Here is an 18,112-nt window from a genome sequence, read left to right on the forward strand (position 1 = left end):
GAAGGGAATGCCTGGGTAAAACATGAAAAGAAAACACGCTGAAAAATGCATTTCAAAGTCAACCCCAAGTGCCTTTGGACTGTTTGTTGTTTTGTATTATCTACATCACTGCTTCCCATCTACTAGTATCTATAATTGAGATCTATCTCAATTCTTTTGTAGGAGAGTAAGAAACAATGACCCTGAGAAAACTATACTTTCAATATAATAATTCTGGTGTGTAGGGGCGCCTGGGTGGCTCAGTGGTTTAAGCCTCTGCCTTCGGCTCAGGTCATGATCCCAGCGTCCTGGGATCGAGCCCCGCATCGGGCTCCCTGCTCAGCAGGGAGCCTGCTTCCTCCCTTCTCTCTCTGCCTGCCTCTCTGCCTACTTGTGATCTGTCAAATAAATAAATAAATAATCTAAAAAAATAATAATAATAGTAATAATTCTGGTGTGCACTTAGGTTTAGGTGAAAATGAATTTCGATTAAAAAATGATTTCAATATTTGAAGGAGAAAACCAGGAAGGTAAAGATATTGTTTATATCTTAAGTATAAAATTCTTCTAGGTATGCCTGAGTGGCTCAGTCAGTTAAGCATCTGGCTCTGGATTTTGGCTCACATCATGATCTACACTTGGTCTTAGCCAAAAGGCCGAGAAGCCTCACATCATGATCTGAGAGTTGTGAGGTCAAGCCCTATGTTGGGCTCCATGGTGGACGTGGAGTCTGCTTAAGATTCTCTCTCTCTCCCTCTGCTCCTCCCCCACAGAAAGAATATAATTCTTTTAATAAGGGAAAGATAAAATCAGAGCTTTCGTAAATGACTGCCACTTAAAGCATGAATGACTTCTATTCCTAAACTCTCAACAAATTACAATGAATTTGAAAGCTACTTATAGCAAGACACAAGTGTCCTTGCATTTTCTCTACCTTTTTTCTTCCTATACATCTAAAAACGTGGGACAGGAATCCATTCAAAATCCTAGAGAAAAAAAAATCCTAGACAAGAACACAGGCAGTAACCTCTTCAACCTCAGCCACAGCAACCCATACTAGACATGTCTCCAGGGGCAAGGGAAACAAAAGTAAAAGTGAACTATTAGGACTTCGTCAAGATAAAAACTTCTGCACAGGCAAAGAAACAATCAACAAAACTAAAAGGCAGCCTACCAAATGGGAAAACATATTTGCAAATGACCTAGAAGACAAAGGGCTAGTATCCAAAATCTACAAAGAACTTAACAAACTCATCATCCACAAACAAAAAAATCCAGTCAAGAAATGGGCAGAAGACATGAACAGACATTTCTTTAAAGACATACAAATGAACAACAGACACATGAAAAGATGCTCAACATCACTCATCATCAGAGAAATACAAATGAAAACCACAATGAGATACCACCTCACACCAGTCAGAATGGCTAAAATTAACAAGTCAGGAAACAACAGATATTGGTGAGGATGTGAAGAAAGGGAAAACCTCTTGCACTGTTGGTGGAAATGCAAACTGGTGCAGCCACTCTGGAAAACAGTATAGAGGTTCCTCAAAAAGTTAAAACTAGAACTACCCTACCCAGCATTTGCACTATAGGTATTTATCCAAAGGACACAAAAATAACAATTCAAAGGTGCATGTGCACCCCAAAGTTTAGAACAGCAATGTCCACAATAGCCAAAATATGGAAAGGGCCCAGATGTCCATCAACTGATGAATGGATAAAGAAGATGTGGTATATATATACAATGGAATATTACTCAACCATCAAAAAGAATGAAATCTTGCCATTTGTAATGACATGGATAGAACTAGAGCATATTATGCTAAGCGAATTAAGTCCATCAGAGAAAGAAAAATACCATATGATTTCACTCATTTGTGGAATTTGAAAAACAAAACTTCATGAACACAGGAGAAGGGGAGGAAAAATTAAGTAAGATAAAAACAGAGAGGGAGGCAAACCATAGGAGACTCTTAACTCTAGGGAACAAACAGGGTGGCTAGAGGGGACATGCGTGGGGGGATGGGGTAACTGGATGATGGGCATTAAGGGGGGCATTTGTGATATGATGAGCACTAGATGTTCTATGCAACTGATGAATCACTAAATTCTACCCCTAAAACTAATAATACACTATATGTTAACTAACTTGAACTTAAATAGTAAAAAATTTAAAAATAAAATGTTACTCAACTCAGTTATTTGTTTTCCCATCACAGCATTTAAAATCTTGTTCTTCCCCATCTTTCTATTTTAATAACTTTTGCCACAATGTCATGTGTTCACATAGCACTAAAATAAATAAAAGATACTAGTTGAACAAAGCAACTGAATGTTCCACTTTTAATGGATTGTTTTGGTATTATGTAGATGAGCCTGACTCTTGACTATCTCCTACTATCTAGTCATCTGTACCTATAGTCTCCTCCAAAAGTACTTCATGCACTTGAAACAATGCTCCCTACTTGCAAATGCCAGCCCTGTTTTCTTCTGCCATTGTATATACTAATTGAAATGATAATAATTTCCATCTATAGCCTACTAAATTCAAAGGAGATTTAAATTAGCCCCTTGTCTAAACCCAATAGAAAAGAAAACACTTATGGTTAAAAGAGAATCCATCTAAAGAGGAGGTTCTTAGGCTGGGGGGTGCGCAGTCCTTGGAGGTGCACAGGTGGGTCACACAGGGTCTTTATGCAGCTGAAGTATTCTTGAAGTTATAGGTACATGGAGTTGGTTTTTTTTTTTTAAATAAGGTAAATCTTATCCTAAATGTTCCACAATTCAGTTCACTAGAACATTCAGTTCTGTCTCTGTACTATCTAATACATAGTCACAAGCTAGCTGCCAGTGGTCACTGAGCACTTGAAATGTGGCTAATGTGCCTGAAGAACTGCATTTTTTATTTTATTTCATTTTAAATAGTTACATGGGGCCCTTGGTTTCCATATAGAACAGTAGAGCAGTAGACCAACATTAACATGGGGTCATTGGATAAACTTCATGAGGCCCATAAAACTCCTTGAGATTGGGCACAAAACTGTGTGTGTTCATTTATTCTGTACATTAGTTTCATTAAATTTTCAGAAGTAGTTCCGAATTTTTTTAAAGATTATTTATTTATTTGTCAGAGAGAGTGAGCACAGGCAGACAGAGTGGCAGGCAGAGACAGAGAGAGAAGCAGGTTCCCTGCCGAGCAAGGACCCCAATATGGGACTCGATCCCAGGACGCTGGGATCATGACCTGAGCCGAAGACAGCAACTTAACCAACTGAGCCACCCGGGCATCCCAGTAGTTCCGAATTTTAAAAAAGGTTTAGAACCACTCTAGAAGGAGCAGAAGTAGTTCCCCTCTTTGGGCTCCTCGTTTCCTGATAACATAGCTGAAACTAGAAACATGGTGAATTTTACTATTTTTTTAATGCTATAAGAGAACATCCAAATTCCTTGGCAAAAAAACCCCAAAAATAATTTTCTGAAGTTAATTCAAATAATGCAGCATACATTTCTTACAAACAACACATATTCCTCTCGTTAAAAAACATTTTATTTTGAGAAAATTGTAGGTTCACATGCAATTGTAAGAAATAGAGATAACATAATGATAAAAAAAAAACAAAGAAAAGAAAGAAGAAATAGAGATATCCTGTATCCTTCTTCCAGATTTCCCCCAGTGCTATTACCTTAAGTAACTAGAGTACAATATTGCAACCAGGAAATTGACATTGATGCAATCCACCCACCTTCTTTGGATTTTACTGGTTTTCAGGCACTCATTAGCATGTGTTGTGCAATTTTATCACATGTGTAGTTTCATGTGACCATCACCACAGTCAAGATTCAGAATAACAGCATCACTACAGGTTCTGTTGTGTTGCCTTTTTATAACCACCCACACCTCCAACCCACACTCTCTCTTTAACTCTGGGACAACCACTAATCTGTTCTCCATTACTATAATATTCTCATCTCAAAAATGTTATATAAATGGAATCCTACTGTAGGTAGCCTTTTGGGATTGGCTTTTTTTTTTAAACTCAGCATAATTCTGGGGAGATTCATCCAGATCATTCCATATATTCATAGTTCATTCCTTTTTATTACTGAGTAGCATTCCAGGGTATGGATTTATCCCAGTTTAATCATTCATCTATTGAAGAACATCTGGGTTGTTTCCAGTTTGGGGCAATTATGAATGAAGCTGCTATGAACATTTGTATTCAGGTTATAGTGAGCCTAATTTTTCATTTAGCTGAGACAAAGCCTCATGACTGAAATTGCTGTCATGTGCATGTGGTAGTTGCATGTTTAGTTTTATAAGAAACTGCCAGACTTTTTCAAGAGGGGTGCCCAGGTGGCTCAGTCGGTTAAGTGTCTGCCTTTGGCTCAGGTCATGATCTCAGGGTCCTGGGATCAAGCCCCATGGCAGGCTCCCTGTTCAGTGGGAGTCTTCTTCTCCCTCTTCCTCTGTTCCTCTCCTCCTCTCATGCTCTGTCTCGATTTTGCTCTCTCTCAAATAAATAAATAAGATCTTAAAAAAAAGAAAGAAAGAAATGGCCAGACTGCTTTCCAGATTGGCTTGCCATTTTACATTCCCATCAACAATGTATGTGTGTATGTGATCCAGTTTCTCCACATCCTCATCGTCATTTGGTGTTACTACTTTTTTTAAGCCTTTCTGGGAGGCATGCTGTGATATCACATTGTGGTTTTAATTTGCATTTCCCTAATGGCTAAGGATGTTGAACATCTTCTCATGTGCTTATTTGCCATCTGCATATCCTCTTTGGTCAAATGTCTGTTCTTAACTCAGAGTAAAAGCATCCAAACTAGGAAGGGTGTTTTTGTGTTTGTTTGCTTGTTTGTTTGTTTGATTGATTTTCTGTTTGTTTGTTTTTTTACATCGCAATTTGGGTAATATTGGTGGGATGTGGTTTACAAAAGAAATTAATGCTGTTAAGTTGGGACTTGTTTATTGGCTATCTGCTAAGATAGAAGCCCCAATGTAAATTCTCACCCCTGTGAAGATGTTTCCATGGAGAATTAAGAAAAGAGGATCCAGGAACAACAGTTGGCTTTTTGATATCTTAACTACAGAGAGAATTGAGAGACTACAAATGAATGGAGAGATCAGGGAGCTTTTTGTAGGTGTTGGATTTGGTCATATCATGAATACATATTCTAGAAAGTACTGTTAGTGCAGATATTTTATAGCTTTGGTATGTTTTTGATATATTTCAATGTGATTTGTTGCCGTTTTAAGAGTCACAGTTGTCTACTCACCCTGACAGAGGACAACAATCTACGTCAGCCCTGGTGGGGCAGCATAATTACCTGTGGGTAGAAGTATTACTCTACCCAAAAAAGAATCTGAATCAAAAACCTGCAATGGCTGACCACTGCCTCATAAAATCAAGATCAAATTCCTCAATAGGTACTCAAGGTCAACAAAGTCCTAACCTACCTTTCTGGGCCTGTCTCCCACTACTCCTCCTCTTGAGCAGGCACCTAAGTGAAAAAATGTTTTCTAAATCCATTCTGCTGTTTCCTGACTTGGAGCTTTTGTTCCTGCTATATCCTTTCCTGATCTATCCTCTCTCCTCATTCATACCTATAAAAACCCCACCTGTCCCTTAAGTCCCTAATCAGATGTTACTTTCTCCATGAAATCTCCTCTAATTCCTTGAGTTAGAAGCAAACATTCCTGTCTCTATACTCACACAAGACTTTATATCCCCTCACAGCACCCATCTCTTTGACAACTCTTTTGTTTAAATGTCATGCCAACACAATAACATGGATGAATCTCAAATGCATTTTGCTAAGTTAAAGAAGTTCGACACAAAAAGCTACATACTGAATGACTCCATTTATCTGACATTCTGGAAAAAGTGAAACCATAGGGACAGAAAACAGACCAGGGGTTGTCAGGGTAAGGGAGAAGGGACCGGGTTTTGACTATAAAAGCAAAATACGAGGGAAGTTGAGGAGTGATGAGAGTGTTCTGTGTCTTGATTGTGGTCGAGGCTACACAACTGTATGTTTGTCAAAACATGCAGAACTATACACTAAAAAGGGTAAGTTTTACCTTGAAACTATACCTTGAAAACAATGGGAAAAATTCATACTGAATAGACAGCCTGCCCTTCAGGTCTGGCCAGCCATTTACTTGTTCTTCAAACGTACTCTAACATGCCAGGGTACGAGCTGGGGCTACCAAGAAGAAAAATATGTGGCCCCCTCTCAAGGAACTCAGTCTCTGATGGAGGTGATAGATATGTAGGGAAATAAATGTAGCAGAGTCTGGAAGATGCTACCTATATAATACAGGTCCAGTCACATACAGTAAAGCCATAAAGGAAGCAGTAGTCAGATGGCCCTCGATTGTGGAGGGGCTAGCCTTTTAAGTTTAGAAATTTGTATTTTATTCAATATGCAACAGGAAGTGACAGAATCACAGCTATATTTCAGAAAGCATAATATGGCAGTAAGATGAAGGATGACGTGGAGGGAGAGACAAAAAGCAGGGAGATCAATTAGAAGGCTATTTATAATAGTCTAAAAGAAAATTAATATCACTTCTCCATTAGTAGACATTTGAGATTGGACGAAGCTTTTAATTAAAGCTTGTATTGCTGATAATCTAGATGCATGCAGGCAAAAACAGAGGGCACACAAAATTTTTCCCGAAACAATTTACCCCCAGTAGCCTGAGATACTTAATGGATGGACCATGTTACTTTGATCTTTTTAATCTTCCCCGGACACTGTCATAAGACTTTGTAGACATTAAAAGCTCTTTAAAAGTTTATTATTCTTGTTTTTTTTTTTAAAAGATCTACTTATTTCTTTGCGAGAGTGAGTAAGCAAGAGAGACAGCACAAGCAGGGGAGGGGCAAAAGGAAAGGGAGAAGCAGGCACCCCTGCTGTGCAGGGAGCCTGAGGCGTTTGGGGCTTGATCCCAGGACCTTGGGGATCATGACCTGAACTGAAGGCAGATGCTTAACTGACTGAGCCACCCAGGCGCCCCCCAAAATTTATTATTCTAATGAAAAAGTTAGAGAACAGGTGAATTTTCCTTTAAATCACTGAAACTCCAAAAGAGAAAATTATAATTCCTACATGCCCAATGATACTGCTGCTTACAATTTTGTGTGTCAGAGAGTCCAGAGGATCAAAGTTAGTAAAAATGTTTTATTCCTTTTCTGAAAACTGAGTATAAAAATTTATAGATCATATCTATATCGTGTAAGAGATATCACAAGACAAATAATAGTTTCTAAATTCCAATAATATATTCTGATTATAATGTTCTATTGAAGCAAAATTAAAATTAAATTCTCATAATGTCAAAAAAAATGTTTTATTCCTAAATTTATATACTGACTGCAGCAATCGGGTGGAATTAATCTGGCACTTTTTCCCCAGAACGTCTGCTTCTCCTTTGCTTGTTCACTGCTACCTAACATGAATTGCAGTGACAGGATTCTGTGAAAAAAAGAAAGCAGACATTATAAATACACTCTCTCTCTCTCTCTCTCTCTCTCTCTCTCTCTTTTTTTTTTTACTATTACCTCTGTCTTGGAACTTAGAAATCTCTGCTGAAAATGCCTATGAGGGGCATAACTGATAGATGATAGCTCCCTTCTTGAAATGTGTGGGATGTTTTCATCCCGTCTTGAATCCAACCAAATAGCAGGTCCTGAAATCAGCAGGGTGCTCCACTATAAACACCGTGTGTAGGGTCCAAACATATGCTCTCTTGTCAGGTCTCTAAACACCTCGGCCATCCCCACCTCCGAAAAGCGAAGACATTTAATGAACTGGTGAGATTATTGAAGGTAAACTCGACGAGCCTCTTCTTCAAACAAACAAGAGCTTCAGGCTTTCAATTTCTGCTCTTTTTTTTCCTCACGAAGAGCAAACATTACTGAGCCACTTCATTGCCTCTGGTGAAAGGCCTTCTGTGGCTCGAGAGTTGACAACATCCAGAATATTAAGCAGTCACTGACTTCTGCATCTGAGCTAGTTTGCTATGAAGAACATGAAGTATACCGATGTTATCTGCCCCCAAAGTTACACAGAGACAACTTGGAAAAAAAGGGAACCTGCCCCCTGATAACTGGAAGATTGTCAGCCAAGGGAGAAGGGATTTTGTAGATTCCAGAGCATGCTGTGGTCTGTGGATCTGGGCATTTTTCCCCCTTCGGTTGTTCCCGGTAGCATTTTTCCTCGTTAAAGTTCCTACGCTTTACACCGCATGATTTGTGATGAAGGCAAACCAAAGTTTTGTAGCCACAAAATACCCTTTTGTTGAAGGCCTGCTTGTCCCTTGCCTGGTTTCTGTGACCAATATAACCATAACACTTATCTAATTCTGATGTGACAGAACTTAATTACTGTGTGAATTTTGAGCGGTAAGCCAGCCGATTTCAGTTGTCTCAACTATGTGATAGCATCCTGTCACTTATTGCCAAATACTTGTTTACTACGTGTTCTTGATCAGTTTTGAGCCCTGGCCAGTTGTGGCTAATCCTAATGCATATAGCTGGCAGCTGTGAATTTGTGACTTTGCCCCTTGGAATACAAAGGCTGCTTTGCCCACATTCAGGCAGACTTGAGCTTCTAAAAAAACAAGCCTTGGCCTCAGTAGGTGATTGTGATACAATATAAGTACGTTTATTCTTAAATTGCTTTTCAGAAATCCCAGGTCTACTGGGAATTACCAAATTATGTTCCTATTAAAAAATGAATCCCATTCTGTCCAAGGTTAAACAAAAGCCTCACTGCCCATGTACATGTTTAAGAACTCCCACCCTCGCTAACTTAGCAAACAGATCTATCCTTGCCTGCCAGGCCCACTCCCTTCTGTTATTTGTCCTAGGCAGTGGCAAGATCAGAGACACTTCTTTAGATATACTATCCCATTTGTTAGGCTTTAATCTGAGGGAATATGATGTGGTTCAAAACATAGCTACGTAATTTTGCAATATTATCATCCCTGTTTTATAGTTGATCAAGAAGAAAGAGAAACTTCCTCAGTGTCACATAACCAGTCAACATCAAAGTTAAAAATAACAACAAAGGCTGGAATGGGCGAGCTCTGTGAATCTAGTTTACTACATAGCAGGAATGCGTAGGAAGTAAAGCTCAAATATGTGTTCATAACTGTAGGGCAAATTCATTAAAAACATTTTTCTCTGGATGCCTGGGTGGCTCAGTCAGTTAAGCATCTGCCTTCAGCTCAAGTCATGATCTCAGGGTCCTGGGATGGAGTCCCGAAACCGGCTCCTTGCTCAGCGGTGAGCCTGCCACTCCCCATAAGAGAGCTTGTTCTCACTCTCTCACTCTCTCGCTCTCTCCCTGACAAGTAAATAAAATCTTAAAAAAAGAAAAAAAATACCTATTTCTCTCCCATTTTCTCCCAAGTAATTGTTTTCCTCTCTTTCAATAGCATATATGTAAATCTTTTATGGTCACAGATTTATTTCTTTTGAAATCTTCATCTTACTAGAAAAACCTGAAAAGGCAAGAGAGGAGACTGCCTGAGACCAGATGAGTTTCCCAACAAGGTTGTCCTGATACTGGCAATGGAGGGTAAGAACTACTCCCACTGGAGTCCGTTTCTTCCTGCCCACCCTCTGCCCCCAGCACCAACCGTGCCTAATGTTCCCCTGAAGCCCTTCCTGCCCCCACACCTTGGGCTCTTCCCCACCCTTGTTCCTCTTTAGCAATCCGGGATCCCCTCAAACATCTCTCCAAACTCAAGATAGCTGATGTGATTCCCTAGTAGCAACAAAGTTGACACAGTTTAGCACAAATTTTCTGCATTGTCCTCCATGAGTACAATTCCTTTGTGTAGCAGTTTTCATCAATGGACACAAAATACCCCTTCTTCAGGTGACACACGTTCAGGCACTCCTCTCCATACACATGGTGCGAGTGTGCTCAGTGGAAGATGTAGGCATTAATAAATGACGATGAAGCACTTGACTCAATGTACTTTCATAATCTCTGTTTAGGAATTTGGGGGCTGCACAGCAGGAAATCAGGGCACTTTGGTGAGGGGGTTCTTAGTATACTAAAGCATGTCACTGGATGCGGCTATAAAAATACCCATTCCTTATTGAGGGGGGCACATGTTGTGATGAGCACTGGATATTATATGCAACTAATGAATCATTGAACACTACATCAAAAACTAATGATGTACTATACAGTAGCTAACTGCACGTAATTTTAAAAAAGGAAAAAAATATCCATTCTTTCTACCCTCTAATAATAACCTTACTGTGTATGTGGAGAGGTAGTAGGACAGAGTGAAAATGGCATAGAATTTGGAGTCATACTCCCAATGTGAGTTCCAACTCTGCCAGATACTGGTTGTGTGACCTTTGGCAAGATACTGTACCTTTCTGAGCCTCATCTTCCTCATCTGAAAAAAAAATGGGAATTATAATAACTATAATTACAATGGGATTTTATTACCTGTTGTAAGAACCAACTGATAGAATTAAGGCATGTAAATTGTCTGGAGCATAGTAGGTTCTCAGTAAATACATTGCCTTCCTGCCTCTACTTTTGAAGGCACTGTTGGATAGAGTGGCAAGAGTTGTAATCTGAAGAGTGTAGCTTTGTACTAAGACGTGGTGTCAAATTCCAATTCTGCAGTTTGGTTACCATGGATGACCTCAGCAAGTTACTAAACCTGAGCCTCAGTTTCTTCTTCTGGAACAGGTAGCACATAATACTTACCTCATAGGTAGAAAGTACCTGATCTTTCTCAATGCTTCTCCATGGTAGCTATTAGTGTTATGGATATGAGAAGACTGCTTCAAATACAGCGGTGGCCCTCTTGTAAAACCCCTCTCTGAAATCCTTTGAGTGCATGAAAGCTAGGTTTCAAAAGATCCCATTTTCTAATGGCTGTGTACCCACTTGAGCTGACCGAGATGTACCTGCACTCAGAAACGATGTTATCTTAAACTATGCTACTCCATCCTATTTTGGACTTTTTGTTTTGTTTGGCTGCTCGCTCTCTCCACACTCCCCATCAGTTTCTTCTTGCTAGCCACAGAACAGCTGCCTAGGGCAGAAATGTGTTGCCATCCCCTCTCTAGGCATTGTCTACACCTATGTTGTGGAGCTGCGTAGCCACAACATTGCTTAGATGCCAGGACACTATTTGTCCCAGATGGTGCCTTGCCATTTATCTAATGGTAAGAAGCCAGATGTGATGTCTCATTTCTTGCAGGCATATTAAAGGCTGAATGCTATCGTCCATCTCTGTGCCTGTGCAGAAACTCAGTGTGATGGGAAACTCAATCGGCCACAGCGGTGCCCTGCTGTCGCTTTTGCAGGATGCTGCTTTGCTTATTATTAGTTCATTATTAGATGGTGCGCCACTCAGGGCAGCTTTCATTTCAATATTGCTGATACAAATATTTGGCAAGGCTAGCCTTTGTAGTAGGATTTGAGGAATTCAGAAAGGCTCCTGGCCCAAGTATGTCTCCCTCACGGGTTATAGGGCCTGAAATGCACACAAGAAACATTTCCCTTGAACTTCCTTTGGTATAAGCTGATGTTAAAATGTGGGGTGCCTGGGTGGCTCAGTGGGTTAAAGCCTCTGCCTTCGGCTCATGTCATGATCCTAGGGTGCTGGGATCAAGCCCCGCATCCATCGCATCCATCGGGCTCTCTGCTCAGCAGGGAGCCTGCTTCCTCCTCTCTCTCTGCCTGCCTCTCTGCCTACTTGTGATCTCTGTCTCTCAAATAAATAAATAAAATCTTTAAAATGTGAATGCCACTCTCCAGAGGGAAGATCCTGAGTCGTTATCAGCTATTAATACTTAAGAGTCAGAACTGCACTGGAATCCTGATTCTGGGACTAGTTATATGACCTTAGGCAGCTTGCTAGTTTTCTCTGAGGCAGTTTCCTCTTCTGTAAATGGGAATAATAATGGATGATTGTGAGAATTAAATGAATTAATGCATGTAAAGTACATAGTAAATGCTCAATGAATAGTAGCTGTTATTAATTAGCCTTAGGGATGGTAGGATCCTGAGGGAATACATCTAGGGCTAGGATATTTGGTTTGAGGGTATAAGGAATATATATATATATATTCATATATATATATTCATGTATATGTATATATCTACCTATTCATATATATATACACATATATATGAATAAGGTGAGGCCTGGGACTGAAGCAAAATCAAACTGTGCTTACACGAACTTTCCAGCAAGAAAAGTGTAGCACTCTTCAGGATGCAATGCTCTGGGAGGTGGTAAACTCTGACACTGGGAGTGTTCAAGCAGAGGCTGGGTGCTGGCTACACATCAGGACTACTCAAGCCTACCCCAGGGCTTCTCAGACTTACGTGCATGTACAGATCACCTGGGGATCTTGTTAAAACGTGGGTTCTGACTCAGCAGGTCTGGGGGTGGGCCCAGAGATTCTTCATGTCTCACAAGCTCCCTGCTGATGCTGATGCTCCTGATCCACAGACCTCATTGTTAGCATCAAGGCTCTGTTGCGGTTTGAAAAGAAATCACAGCATGACAGAGGGATATGATTGGAGAAAGCCATGGAGTTACCCAGACAAGTCCCCACAGAGGGCAAAGACTTTGATGCAGTCATGATGCGCAGTCTGGTTCCTAGCTTTGTAGGCTTTGAAATTTGATTGGTAGTATAACCAGAAACCGGGCTCCTGGGGACTGACTCACAGTTCGCCAAATTCACAAGAGACCAATATATACGCCAGAATGCCAACTGATTAATTTATAATGAGAAGTATAACTTCCAAGTGGACCAGATACTAGTGTTTGCTGATCAGTGCATTATCTCCCTGTAGGCATATTTACATGAGGCACTAAAGGATAATAAGGTTGCTTGGTGAGAATGGACTCATAGCAAGGGGAGTTCATAGGATGATTTTAACGGTACATGTCTTCAAGCTTTGATCATCTGTTATCTCCATCTCCACAGCTGGGCTAGACCTCCAGAACAGTGCTGTGGAGGTTAGCTTCCTCACTAGTCACTCTGCTTCCTGTCTTGTCCTGGTACAACCCAGATGCTCTATTAAGCCTACGTCTGACAATAATCATTTACTTGCTCCACTGACTTCCATATAAATTCACAATTTAAAACTCATCATTGCAAAATGCTTTAAATACAGAGACAAGTTGAAAAAATAATACAGTGAGCACCTACAGACCCACCATCGAGACTCAACAGTTGTTATCATTTTGCCATATTCCCTTTGTGTGTGTGTGTGTGTGTGCATGTATGCACATACGCACTGAGTTGACACCCTCTGGCACAATTTTCCAAACCCTTCATGTTCTGGCACAACCTATTTGACCAGCCTCACTTCCTCTGGCTCTCCCTTTGCAACTTGCATCCCAGCCATACTTGACTAATTAACGTTAGTTTCCTGAATGCTCCTGGTGTTTTCAAGTAATAGACTATTGCCTCTGCCTGAATATCCTTACTCTCTTTGCCTGATTAACTCTATTTGTTCTTAAAGACTCAGCCATACCCATGTTGCCATAGCAACTGAAGTTTTTCTCAGTCATAACATTTATTAAACTGTACTATTATTACCTGTTTTCCTCTGACTTTCCTACTAAACTGTGAACTCATTGAGGGCAGGGACTTTTTTTTTTCTTGGTCTCTGTATACCTACACCTCTCCAGTGGCTTTTACTTGGTGGGTGTTCAGTAATCAGAAAATCCAACTGCCCACCAGCCAGTGCTACCTAGTTACATCATAAGCTCCTCAAGATCAACAGGTCTACACTGAGCTCATCTCTCTTCCTACCCTTTCTACACATTTAAAACCCTCCTCCTGATTGAATGCCATTCAGTCTTCCAAGCCAAAAACCTCAGAGCAATCCCCAACTTTTCCCTCTTTTTCATCCTCCAAAACATGTTTCCGATCTGTCCACTTCTCTTCATCTCCTGGAGTCTGGGCTGGGCCACCTTCATCTCTCACCTGGAGCACTGCCAAAAATATGCTCTCTGGGCTCTTTGCTTCTAGTCTTGTCCCCTCTGATCTATTATTTGCAGAGAAGCCATAACGATCTCTCAAATTCAGATCTGATTATATCACTCCATGTGTAAACCCTGATTGTGTTACTCCTTGCTTTTGGATAAAGTCCAAACTCCCTAGTTTAAACGAAAGGACTCTCAAGAACTGACTTCTGTGTACCTGTAGAACTTTATGTCTTGTACTCTGGGTTCCAACCATTTTGTGTTTATAGAGCCTGTAGTACTTGCTGTCTTCCAACATTGTCAGTTTCATGCCTCAGTGCATTCATTCCCTTGTATTATTCAATGCCTAAGAAGGCTAACCCTCTCAAGCTTAGCACAGGTGTAACCTCCTCTGGGCAGCTTTTCCTAACTTCCCAGTCTGGGTGAGGTTCTTATTTTGTTACCCATTACTGCCCTGTGAACACCTCTGTCATAGCATTTACACTATATACTTATAGCACCTTATACTCCAACTATCAGTTTGCTTGTTTGTGTCATAAAAGCTAATTTATGATTTTTTTGACAGCAGAGTTACTGTCTTATTTTTTTTTCTACCCCAACGCTTAGCCCCTGGCTGGCATACAGTTGATGGACCATAAATAATTGTTTAAGAATGGATACTAAGAAACATCTCTCCAAACATTCATTTTTTTGTAGATGCCTTATAACAGATCTCTTTAATTTTAAACATAGTGTTTCTTTACAGTACAATATAGTTGATTGCCATGCAGGCAATATTTACTGAATTTTGAGTGCTCTTCGCCAACAATTTCAGACAATTTCTGGAGCTGTACCATTTGTTAGAGATGATTGATCCTACCTTTTCTTTTTTCCCTCGGTAATTTTTATCCCGGAGATTAACATCATCAGTAGTTGGGGGTGCTATGCTATTGGCCTCCCATACCAGCCTTGACCTCTAACATAAAAATGTCCTTTTCAGTATATAGGGTTTATGTTTCACAGAACTGCCTATTTATTTGGATTCCAGGGGATGTTTAGTTATGGTGTTAATTTTCCTCTAGGTTTCTCTCAAGCCATCAGAGTATCAAGTGAAGAATTGTCCCATGCTTAATCTTTGGAAATAATACTGATTAAGTAAGTGTTGGGCCAAGGACTGAGGGGAGTGATTGATAGGGAACTGAACAAATGCTGGGCTGGATAAAGTGAATTGTATTCCTTTGTACTGAAAAAGTGGCGAAAACATCCTGAATGTCATTTTCTCTTATTATTATCTCAACGTGACAAATTTAAAATAATTTAAAAGGTAGGGTGGGGTCCATGACCCTGTTTAGTAATAACAGTATTTAACAAATATCTTTTTTACACTCTAAGCACAGTTCTGAGTAATTTACATGTACAAACTCATTTAATTGTCTGAACAACTTTTGAGGTAGGTGATATTATTATCCCCATTTTACAGATGATGAGGAAACTGAGGCACAGAGAAGTAATTTCCCCAAGGTCAAAAGTTATCCATTCCTGTCATACAACAGGTGTATTAATTCAGTTTAATCCAATGCATATTTCTGGAGCACCTATTAAATGCAATAATTGACAGGGTAGATAAAACTTGTACACTTAAAGGAAGGAAGAATCATAACGCAACAGTGCCATGAGTGAATCGCCAAGGTGAGCCAGGCTCCTTTCAGTTGGTGGGAAATGAGGAAAGATTGTGTAGTTAAGGTCGGGAATGGCGCAGATGTATAGATTTGGTAAACCTGTTTGTGGAAGATGAAGAAAAGAGGCTCAGTTTTGAGGTGTATGGAAAGGGTAATTCTTTTCTGAGGACTAAGATTACTTTCAGAAGGGGCTTCTGATGCAGTCTATTTAGCATGAGGTAAGCGTAAGAAAATACCCAGGTACGACGCCTGTCTGGAGCAGGAAAGGAGAAAGGTTCAAAAAAAAAAGTAGCAACGAGCTTTTCCTGCCCCTCCCACCCCCCCGCCAAGAGAATCAATAACCAGCCTGCCCCCAGCACCACCCACCTACCCAAAAATCCCTTGACACCAACTCAGACCCTTCGGATCTGTGCTGTTTAGAAGTACTTTCACATTCTAGCAGCCTAAGACTGAAACGGCCTTTAAACAAATGCTCTGAGCGAAAAACCCATTCTCGCAATCCAAAACGCACTCGGATCCTATCCGAGAGCTTTTATGGTCGCAGATTCTCTAGTTCCCGGCCTGTCCTTTTTTTTTTTTTTTAACAACACGCCAAGACACACCTGGCCCTGGCCACACAGCCTGAGAGCCTACTCTAACGCCTGCCCATCCCGCTACCCTTTTAAGAGGCGGATCCCGCAGTGTCCTTTCCTCCCTCCCAGCCACCTCTACCCCCAGTCGTCTGGGCGGAGCTTCTTGCTAAAGCCCCTGAGCCCGACGCGGCCGCAGCAGTACCGGAGAAGGACCGGAGACGCGAGGAGCTGAATCTGCTGCAACCGCTCGGCCCGACGCTACGTGCCTCGGGGCTACCACCTCGCTCCCGCGCGCGCCGTCCCCTCTCCGGCCCCCCCCCCCCCACCTGGCGCGCACCTGGGCCAGGCCGGGGTCCTGCCGAGAGCCGGGAAGGCGCGTGCCAGGGGCCCGCGGGAACCGCATAGCGCGCGAGCCATGGGGCCGCCGCCCGGGGCCGGGGTCTTGTGCCGCGGCGGCTGCGGCTTTTCCCGATTGTTGGCGTGGTGCTTCCTGCTGGCTCTGAGCCCCCATGCCCCCGGCTCCCGGGGAGCCGAGGCGGTGTGGACCGCGTACCTCAACGTGTCCTGGCGGGTTCCGCACACCGGAGTGAACCGCACAGTGTGGGAGCTGAGCGAGGAGGGCGTGTACGGCCAGGATTCGCCGCTCGAGCCTGTGGCGGGGGTCCTGGTGCCGCCCGACGGGCCGGGGGCGCTCAACGCCTGTAACCCGCACACGAATTTCACGGTGCCCACGGTCCCGGGGGACTGGGGAAGCTCCGTGCAGGTCTCTTGGTTGGCCCTGATCCAGCGTGGCGGGGGCTGCACCTTCGCCGACAAGATTCACCTGGCTTACGAGAGAGGGGCGTCTGGAGCCGTCATCTTTAACTTCCCGGGGACCCGCAATGAGGTCATCCCCATGTCTCACCCGGGTGAGTGCAGCTACTACATTGCGCCCCATCAACCCCCTACCAAGGCCAGTTTTTGTCTTTTTTTTCCCATATTTTCCTCGGTGCTGTCTTCCTCCTATCCCCTTGCTCCGAAGGGAAACCGAGTGCCCTTTCTGTCCCCACCGAGTGAGGTAGAGTCCTCTCCTTCCCGAGATTTCACCCTGGTTGGGGGGGAGGGGGGTGTTGGGCGAGAAAATCCTCCAGGATTTGCCTGTCTGGTGGAAAAGGGCAAGACAAACGGAGTGCGGAGGCTGGCAACTAGAGAGGACTGTTGGGGCTCTTTGCGTCCCCTTTACCTGGTGTTCCACAAGGGCTCCTTGCACTATCTGCTTTGTTGGTGGGCACTGGCTTTGCAATCATGACAGGAGAGAAGGCGACCTGGAAGTCCCTTCCTCACTCTTTTCCAGTTAAACAGCCTCAGGCCCAAAGCAGGGTTTTCTCTCCTCTCTCCCTGTTTTTCTCTCCATGTTTCCTAGTATCAGGTACGAGATTGTGTTACTGTGCCCTGCTAACCTCATTGCAGTTTGGACAGAAACTTTGCCTAGTTTTTGGGCTCTTCTCTGCCCCCGGGGGGTCTCAGGTCCCAAGTGATTGTCGGTATCATTGCTTTCATTGGCCTTTGAAAGATCCGAATAAGGTAATTGAGTGGTGAAACAGGTGATCAGTGTTACCGGAAAAAGAAGAGCTTTGTGCTTGAGGATAGCAAAGGCCTAGACTTTGGGGGAAAAGTAGTCCGCATAGGTCTTCATTTTGTGGGGATGTTGTGGGTTACCGTTTTTCCCTTTTTGGTGATTCTTCCAGAAACCTTATTTGTGATTAGGTAGTCTTATCATATGTATGATCCTAAGCCCCAGAAGACAGAGAAAAAAATTGGATAGAAGGGAAGGGACACATAATAGCACTATATCATAGTTGTTGAGAGTTGGGGCCCAAGTCAGACCTTGGTTAAATTCTGGCTCCATTGCTAAC

General features: G+C 42.2%; 1 protein-coding gene across 2 annotated transcripts in view; it reads left to right on the plus strand.

The window, feature by feature from the left end:
* Positions 1 to 18,112, plus strand: part of RNF128 (ring finger protein 128) — a gene marked incomplete at its 5' end in the record, with an annotated part of 95,641 nt that overhangs the window by 21,385 nt on the left and 56,144 nt on the right. The window contains one exon of one of the 2 annotated variants that reach the window (XM_080831312.1): positions 16,412 to 17,125. The exons of the other annotated variant lie outside the window; for it this stretch is intronic. Coding sequence (XP_080687438.1) covers positions 16,633 to 17,125 — 493 coding nt within the window. Of the gene's footprint in view, positions 1 to 16,411; positions 17,126 to 18,112 lie in introns of those variants that run through there. 2 annotated transcript variants of the gene reach the window in all.

The sequence above is a fragment of the Martes martes genome (genome assembly GCF_963455335.1).
Source record: "Martes martes genome assembly, chromosome: X".
In the NCBI taxonomy this organism is placed as follows: Eukaryota; Metazoa; Chordata; class Mammalia; order Carnivora; family Mustelidae; genus Martes; species Martes martes.